Source organism: Capricornis sumatraensis, chromosome 9 (assembly GCF_032405125.1).
Source record: "Capricornis sumatraensis isolate serow.1 chromosome 9, serow.2, whole genome shotgun sequence".
NCBI lineage: Eukaryota > Metazoa > Chordata > Mammalia > Artiodactyla > Bovidae > Capricornis > Capricornis sumatraensis.
In genome coordinates this window covers 42,569,899-42,579,676 of record NC_091077.1, presented here as the reverse complement: position 1 = coordinate 42,579,676, position 9,778 = coordinate 42,569,899, and the positions used below count along the sequence as shown (strand labels likewise).

The 9,778-nt window shown below is 39.7% G+C and overlaps 1 protein-coding gene across 1 annotated transcript; it reads right to left on the bottom strand.

The window, feature by feature from the left end:
* Positions 1–8,039: 8,039 nt before the first annotated feature.
* Positions 8,040–8,978, bottom strand: LOC138086478 (olfactory receptor 2T27-like). The gene has a single exon (XM_068981291.1). The coding sequence runs from the start codon at positions 8,976–8,978 to the stop codon at positions 8,040–8,042; it is 939 nt and encodes a 312-aa protein (XP_068837392.1).
* Between the last annotated feature and the right edge of the window lie 800 nt (positions 8,979–9,778).

Sequence of the window (9,778 nt, the reverse complement as noted above, 5' to 3'; positions counted from 1 at the left end):
CCTGCATTGAACCTAGACTGGCGATTCGTTTCTTATATGATATTATACATGTTTCAATGCCATTCTCCCAAATCATCCCACACTCTCCCTCTCCCACAGAGTCTAAAAGACTGTTCTATACATCTGTGTCTCTTTTGCTGTCTCGCATACAGGGTTATCGTTACCATCTTTCTAAATCCCATATATATGCATTAGTATACTGTATTGGTAGCAATTGGTAGAAATTTCTACTTCATATCAGTGCCTTCTCAGATCACCCATCATTGAATGGCCACCAAAGAAAGAGGTGGACAGAATGACTTATCCAGTAAAGGTCATGTAGTTTTTATCAGTGGCCCACCTGGTGCTTATATATAATAGGACAATGAATGGAATGACTATGAATGCAATGAAGCAGGCTGTGCATGGGTCCAATAACATGGACCAAAATCCAATACCATGGTCCAATACCCTTGAACCAAAATCAATCAATTGGGGATTATCTAGAAACCAATGCTGAATGAACAGTACAATTGTCACATTGGACCATAGTACCCCACATAAGACAGGGAAGCTTCTTTATGAGGCTTCTATGGTGGTGAGTTTGATTTTTATTTTCTGCACTACCTCTTCCAGTACTTCTTGAAGAGTTTGCACAGTTTCTTATTGAGAAATACTGAATCTTACATCAATATTGCCTCAGGCAAAGATGCCTATTTTACAGTGATGGCCTGTGGCAATGCATGTATGACCTCATGATTCTCTCATCCTACCATGTGAGAATTCATTTAGAAACTGTTAACTTGATAGAACAACAGAATACCTTTTAAAGTTTCATTGAAGATTCTAGCTCTAGGTCAGTGAGATGGGGTGTTGTTCTCCAGGGTGTGGTATATGAACTGAATCAAGGGTTATTACATGGTGTTGTAGCACAATACCTGGAATGTATCAGTGCAAGGGCTAAAGCACTGATTGCTTCTTCCTCCCTTTACTCTGTCACTTGTGACATTTATGCTTCCCATTCCCTCAAGCTTAAGTGAGTAAGTAAGTGAAGTCGCCCAGTCGTGTCCGACTCTGTGACCCCATGGACTGTAGCCTACCAGGCTTCTCAGTCCATGGGATTCTCCAGGCAAGAATACTGGAGTGGGTTACCATTTCCTTCTCCAGGGAATCTTCCTGACCCAGGGATTGAACCCGGGTCTCCCGTATTGGAGGCAGACGCTTTAACCTCTGAGCCACCAGGGAAGATAAAAATAAAATAACCTAACCCTCAAGCTTCAGTTTAGTTCAGTTCAGTTCAGTCGCTCAGTCGTGTCCGACTCTTTGCGACCCCATGAATCGCAGCACGCCAGGCCTCCCTGTCCATCACCAACTCCCGGAGTTCACTTAGGTTCTGTCAAAATATAGGTCCTGAACTTGGAATGCAACTGTGGAAGTAACTCCTGAGAATAAACATTGACCAAAGGAGATTGAGACTGGTGAGGGAATTTTTCTTCTACTGACCTTCAGTTAGGTAATTCTGGAAGGCATTATGTATGCTTCTTAGGAGTGCCAACAAAATAGAACTCCAGCTACACACAGTAACATCCTTGAATATCCTCTAATATGAAAATCTTATAATACATACTTCCCTGGCAGTTCAGTGGTTAAGACTCTGCACTCCAAACTCAGGGGGCAGAGGTTCCATTTCTGGTAGAGGAACTAAGATCCTGCATGCTCCATAGTGCGGCCAGAAAATGAACCAACCAACCAAACAAAAAAAACCCAATAAAAACTTTATATTTTTCCACCTTCTCTATGTCACTCTCCCTACTGTATCACTCTTGCTTTCTGAGATCATCTCCCAAGTCCCTGTATCAGGTTCTGTTTTCAGGAGAACTCAAGACAAGAAATTCTTCAAACTTAGTTCCCACCACTCTTTCCTTTCCTGCTAGTTACAATCACGAAGACTTGGAGACATCAATACCCAAAGTACTTCACAAATTCTAGAATCCTCTGCATTCTGTTCTTTATCCTGAAATACATTTTCTCTTTTCCTCAACTTCAGTTCAGTTCAGTCGCTCAGTTGTGTCCGACTCTTTGTGACCCCATGAATGACAGCACCCCAGGCCTCCCTGACCATCACCATCTCCCGGAGCTCACTCAAACTCACATCCATCGAGTTGGTGATGCCATCCAGCCATCTCATCCTCTGTCATCCCCTTGTCCTCCTGCTCCCAATCTCTCCCAGCATCAGAGTCTTTTCCAATGAGTCAACTCTTTGCATGAGGTGGCCAAAGTACTGGAGTTTCAGCTTTAGCATCATTCCTTCCAAAGAACACCCAGGGCTGATTTCCTTTAGAATGGACTGGTTGGATCTCCTTTCAGTCCAAGGGACTCTCAAGAGTCTTCTCCAACACCACAGTTCAAAAGCATCAATTCTTCAGCGCTCAGCTTTCTTCACAGTCCAACTCTCACATCCATACCTGACTACTGGAAAAACCATAGCCTTGACTAAATGGACCTTTGTTGGCAAAGTAATGTCTCTACTTTTGAATATGCTATCTAGGTTGGTCATAACTTTTCTTCCAAGGAGTAAGCGTCTTTTAATTTCATGACTGCATTCACCATCTTCAGTGATTTTGGAGCCCCCCAAAATAAAGTCTGACGCTGTTTCCACTGTTTCCCCATCTATTTCCCTTGGTTACTCCCTATTTTCATGTTTCAACTTCAGTAAAACTTCATCATAAATCAACAATACTTCAATTTAAAAAGTAAACTTCCTCAGAGGAATCTTCCTTGACACTCCCTAAATGTACTAAACTTGGAAGTCTGCTCATCCCAACATTATTTTTTACTCAGGTATAGTTGATTCACAAGATTCGATTAGTTTCAGGTGTATAGAAAAATGATACAGATATGTATTTTTTTCCCAGAGTTTTTTCCTTACAGGTTATGACAAAATATTAAATGTAGTTCCCTGTGCTATACAGCAAATCCTTGTTGTTTATCTCTTTTACATATAGTAGTATACATCTGTTAATCCCTTACTTCTGATTTATCCCTGTGCCATTTCCCTTTGATAACTCTAGGTTTGTTTTGTATGTCTATGAGTCTGTTTTTGTTTTGTAAATAAGTTCACTTGTACCATTTTTAGACTTCACATATAAATAATATCATATAATGTTTTTCTTTCTCTGTCTGATTTACTTAGTATGATAATGTCTAGGCCCATTCACACTACTGCAAATGGCAATATTTCATTCCTTTTGTAGAAGTAATATTCCATTTTCCATTGTGTATGTGTATATTCTTTATCCATTCATTTGTTGATGCACACTAAAGTTGCTTCCATGAATTGGCCAATTATAAATAGTGCTGATATGATCATTGGGATGCATATGTCTTTTCAAATTACAGTTCTCATTTTTTGGATATAGGTGCAGGAATGAGAATCTTGGATCATATGGTAACTCTATTTTTAAAAAGAAACTGCATACTGTTTTATATAGTGAATGGATCAATTTTCATTTCAACCAACACTGTAACAGCGTTCCCTTTTCTTCACATACTCTTCAGCATTTATTGTTTTAGTCTTTTTGATGTGCCCATCCCAACATTAAAAATAGACAGATTTTAATTCATATGCATTTTATGGGACTTTGGTCACAAACATCAGCATAGTTTATGGCACATAATATTTTCACAATACATTATATTCAATTTGATAAATATGATTGGTAAATCCTTGAGAGTAACAAGAGCTCAGGAAAGAAATGCATCTTAGTTCTCATTTTCTTTACTTAAGCAGGGTACTTAACATGGTTCAGACGTGTTCAAGAGTCACTATTCTGGAGAACCATATGGTAGATGTTATTTGGGATTTAATTAGAATATTTTTTCAGTTTTCTCAGGTGATAAATACATCATGAATACTACAAAGTACTATAAGGATACTAGGCTTTCCAGGTGGTGTTAGTGGTAAAGAGCCCTCCTACCAACCCAGGAGATATAAGAGATGCTGGCTTGATTCCTGGGTGAGAAAGATCCCCTGGAAAAGGATGTGCAACCCACTCTGGTATTCCTGCCTGGAGAATCCCATGGACAGAGGAGCCTGGCAGGCTACAGTCCATGAGATCACAAAGAATTGGACACGACTGAAATGACTTAGCACACATGCACAGGTATGCTATACACACAAAACAACTTTTTGAGTTATTTTATGATATGATAGCAAAATTGAGTTGTAGAAACCAATGAGAAAACAGTTTTAAATATATTTTTTCATAGGAAATGAACTGTTTGAGGCCCAATCTGGTTGCTTGCTGTAATTAAAAAACATTTTAAGCATATTATATACTTACTCTCTCATTTTACTTTGTTTCTGTGGGCATGTCCCTTTAGTAGCTTCTTTCTTTTGGTACTGAAGAGCATGTGTATTATTCAACTGCTTTGCTGAAGCCAGTGACTATGTTATTGACTCTATGTGCCAGGTATGACCTATCAAATCCCTTACAATTACACAGTGGAAGTGACAAATAGATTCAAGGGATTAGATCTGATAAATTGCCTGTAGAATTATGGATGGAGGTTCATAACAGGTACAGGAGGCAGTGATAAAAACTATCCCCAAGAAAAAGAAACGCAAAAAGGCAAAATGATTGTCTGAGGAGGCCCTACAAATAGCTGAGAAAAGAAGAGAAGTGAAAGGCAAAGGAGAAAAGGAAAGATATGCCCCTTTGAATGCAGAGTTCCAAAGAATAGCAAGGAGAGATAAGAAAGCCTTCCTCAGTGATCAGTGCAAAGAAATAGAGGAAAACAATAGACTGGAAAAGACTAGAGATCTCTTGAAGAAAATTAAAGATACCAAGGGAAAATTTCATGCAAAGATGTGCACAATAAAGGACAGAAATGGTATGAAACTAACAGAAGCAGAAGACATTAAGAAGAGGTGGCAAGAATACATAGACGTACACAAAAAAAGATCTTAATGGCCCAGATAACCACAATGGTGTGATCACTCAACTAGAGCCAGACATCTTGGAGGGCGAAGTCAAGTGGACCTTAGAAGCATCACCATGAACAAAGCTAGTGGAGGTGATGGAATTCCAGCTGAGATATTTCAGATACTAAAAGATGATGTTGTGAAAGGACTGCACTCAATAGGCCAGCAAATTTGGAAAGCTCAGCAGTGGCCACAGGACTGGAAAATATCAGTTTTAATTCCAATGCCAAAGAAGGGTAATGTCAAAGGATGTTCAAAGTATCACACAGTTGCACAGTTTCACATGCTAGCAAAGTGATACTCAAAATTCTCTAAGCTAGGCTTCAACAGTACATGAACCGAGAACTTCCAGATATTCAAGCTGGATTTGAAAAAGGCAGAAGAACCAGAGATCAAAATGCCAACAAGTTTAGGATCATAGAAAAAGCAAGAGAATTTCAGAAGAACATCTATTTCTGCTTCATTGGCTACACTAAAGCCTTTGTGTGGATCACAACAAACTGTGGAAAATTCTTAATCAGATGGGAATACCAGACCACCTTACCTGCCTAGTGAAACCTGTATGCAGGTCAAGAAGCAACAGTTAAGACCAAACATGGAACAATGGACTGGTTCAAAATTGGGAAAGGAGTACATCAAGGGTGTATACTGATACTCTGTTTATTTAACTTATATGCAGAGTACATCATGTGAAATGCTAGACTGGATGAAGCAGAATCTGGAATCAAGATTGTTGGGAGAAATATCAATAACCTCATATATGCAATTGACACCACCCTCATGGCAGAAAGTGAAGAGGAGCTAAAGACCCTATTGATGAAGGTGAAAGAGGAGAGTGAAAAAGCTGGCTTACAAATGAACATTCAAAAAATGAAGGTCATGGCATCAGATCCCATCACATCATGGAAAATACATGGAGAAACAATGGAAACAGTGATAGACTTTATTTTCTTGGGCTCCAAAATCACTGTGGATGGTTATTGCAGCCATGAAATTAAAAGATGCATGCTCCTTGGAAGAAAAACTATGACAAACCTAGGCAACATATTGAAAAGCAAAGACATTACTTTGCTGACCAAATGTCCATTTAGTTAGAGCTATGGTTTTCCCAGTAGTCATGTATGGATGTGAGAGTTTGACCATAAAGAAGGCTGAGCACTGAAGGATTGCTTTTGAAGTGTGGTGTTGGAGGAGACTCTTGAGAGAGTCCCTGGGACTGCAAGGAGATCAAACCAGTCAATTCTAAAGGAATTCAATCCTGAATATTCACTGGAAGGACTGATGCTGAAGCTGAACCTCTAATACTTTGGCCACCTGATGGGAAGAGCTGACTCATTAGAAAAGACCCTGATGCTGGCAAAGATTGAAAGCAGGGGGAGAAGGGAATGACAGAGGACAAGATGGTTGGATGGCATCACCAACTCAATGGACATGAGTTTGATTGAGCTCTAGGAGGTGGTAAAGGACAGGGAAGCCTAGGGTGCTGCAGTCCATGAGGTCACAAAGAATCTGACATGACTGAGTGACTGAACAGCAACAACCAGGACACAATACACAATTATTTGGCTAAGTATTCACCATACTCATTTTCTTTTCCTCTGGTGACACAGCTAGAAGATATTTTCCAGCCACCATTCAGTAAGATGTGGCATAGGACTTGCTGTTGTTGTCACTAATCAAGCTGTGTCTGACACTCTTGCAACCCCATGGACTGTAGCTCGCCAAGCTCCTCGGGAATTCCCAGGCAAGAATATTGGAGTGGGTTGCCATTTCTTTCTCCAGGGTATGTTCCCTACCCAGGGATCAAACCTACATCTCCTACATTGGCTCTATACCACTGAGCTGCCAGGAAAGCCCATGGTGTAAGACTGACAAATTCAATATGGGTAGATGTCATGTTTGCCACTTCCCTGACTAGCCTGTAACACCATCTCAGACGTTTCTGCACTCCTTTTTTCTGGATACACATCAAAGCCCATTCAGTCTTAGAAACCACATGCTAATGATGTCAGAACCTCTGTCAATCTGGATCACTGATTGTGAGAAACAGAACCACACATTTTACCTCTCTCAAGATTAGACTTTTATGAACAAAACATAAACTTTTATTGTGTTAGTGAGCTAAGGTTTGGGAGGGATATCTGTTATATCAGCTACCATTACTTTTACTAATGTTCTGTCTTTCTGAGATCTTGAAGGCATCATGGGAATCTTCTCTCTGCATATCAAGACACAGTTCCTTTGTTTGGCTATAATATTGTTGACCTCCATGAGATTCTGATATGGTAATGAGATACAATCTACTAACAAAACACTGTACTGTCTTCATCTCTCCTTTATCGCTCTCCCACTTTCACCATCCAACTTTTTCTCATAGGAAGTGGAGAGGGATAGGACATCCATCTGTCCTTGAAATTTCTTTCTCAAAAATATGTTGGTTTTGTTTATCCGAGAGAAATGAACAATGGGAGATGAGGTTAGAGAACTAAGAAACTGTAAACTAACAAATCTCTGAAAACTCCTAGTGTAACTATGAGGTCAGAATGTGATTTCGTTAAATTAAAAGATATGAAATACAGTCAATAGATAATTGTTCCTTAATAGTTGTCAAATAAATAAATTTGTTTTTCACTCAATCAAAAAATATTATTAATCTGGAGAAAATAGTTCTTCTTGGAGAAAATTAATGACCCTGTCTTATTCTTTGTTCTACTGTCAGACCAGGCTGATACTTAGTCAAACGTTAGAATAAGTAGTTCCAGATTTCTCTATCTCTGTGACGACAAAAAAAAAAAAAAAAAGATGGGAATCATCCACTTTTGTGGATGAATTAGGAAACTGAGTATATATGCTTCAATCTATGTGCTATTAAAGCCTTTTTCTCCAAATATTTCTATGAAAGCAACTTATAACTGAACTTAATTTTTTGTTTAAACATAATAAAGTAACTGGATAGCCCATATTTCTAAAATGATATATGTTCCTAAATAGGAATTCCGTGTAGAGGAAGAAAAAGCAAGCCAGGAACTTGGACTTCCATATTGAAACTAGGTTTATGGTAATGATATTTCTTAAATTACTTTGATACCAGCTTCTTCCTCAGGACCTTTCTCAGGGCCCCCACCACCTCCTTGTTCCTCAGGCTGTATATAATGGGGTTCAGCATGGGAGTAAGTACAGTGTAGAACACAGAAAGACCTTGATCCAATGCTGGGGTGTGGGAGGAGCCAGGTGTCATGTACACCACTATGCCTGGCCCCAGATAGAGACTCACCACAGTCAGGTGAGAAGAGCACGTGGCCAGGGCTTTGTTCCTCCCCTCAGGAGATTTCATTTTGAGAACAGTGAGGAAGATTTGAATGTAGGAGGCAATTATGAGGTTGAAAGGGATGAGGATAAATATGATACTTACCACAAATACCGCCATCTCATAATCTGAAGTATCCTCACAGGATAGCTTCAGGACAGCTGGTATCTCACAGAAGAAGTGATTTATTTCCTTTAGACCACATACAGGAAAATGCATGGTGTAGATGGTTTGAATGAGTGAGTTTAGAGCACCCCCAGTCCATGATGCTACTGCTATGAGCAAACAGACCTTAGAATTCATGATGACTGTGTATTGCAGGGGATTACAAATAGCCACAAATCGGTCATATGACATGAAGGTCAGAAGGAGACACTCAGCACCACCTAGACTCAGGCAGAAAAACATTTGGATTCCACAGCCAATGAAAGAGATGCTGTGCTTCCCTAAAGAATGGTTGATGACCATGTTAGGAACTGAGCTAGAGATGTAGAACAAGTCAATGAAAGAGAGCTGGCTGAGTAAGAAGTACATGGGAGTGTGGAGGTGAACATCCAGCCAGATCAGGAAGATGAGTATGGAGTTCCCTGTGAGGGCAATGAGGTAGATTAGAAGAATGAGGTAGACCAGGAGGCTGGCATATTGGAACTCAGGAAAGAGGCCCAAGAGGATGAAATCTGTAGTAGATACGTTATTTCTTTTTGCCATATCTCAACTTCCTCTATGATGGCTGATGCGCTGTGGGAGAAAAAATATAGGACATCTCGTAAATCTTATGCCTAGTTAAGAACCTTTATTTTAGACTAGTTATTCCCCTATCCATTCTTTCCATGTCTTAGTTGAACAAAATGATATTTAAAATGTCTTGAGGAACTTACAGTCTTCCCAGGTGGTGCTAGTGGTAAAGAACCTGCCTGCCAATGTAGGAGATGCAAGAGATGCGAGTTCGATCCCTGGGTTGGGAAGATCCCCTGGAGGAGGAAATGGAAACCACTCCAGTATTCTTGCCTGGAGAATCCCATGGACAGAGGAGCATGGTGGGCTAGAGTCCATAGGGTCGCAAAGAGTTGGACATGACTGAAGCGATTTAGCATGCACATGAGGAACTTATGGGTGTGAACATATGGAGAGTTGGGGAGAGTGAAGCATTCAGACAGGGCATGGAACCTCCATGTTTTACATATTTCTTTCATCTGAATGTTCATCCATATCTTTCACCACATCCTTTTATGATAAATCAGAAATCCATTAAAAAAAAAGGTGAGGTTCACCAGTCTTTAACTTATTGTTTTATAAACACTAAATGCTGATCATTTTATTCCACTATTTAAAAATTATTTCATATCTACACAGTTATCATACCCATCCAAGAATTAAAAACTCATTATTTGGAATTTCCTGGGACAATGAGACTCCATATTTTGGTCTCCTTTTAGTTTTTGACTTATCAACGGGACCATTTCCTCAAGCGTCTTAAGTAGCTCCTCCTCTCCTCTGTCTATATCATC

What these genes read in the sequence shown, in the direction of transcription:
- LOC138086478 (XM_068981291.1), bottom strand. Translation starts at nt 8,978, where the DNA reads ATGGCAAAAAGAAATAACGTATCTACTACAGATTTCATCCTCTTGGGC.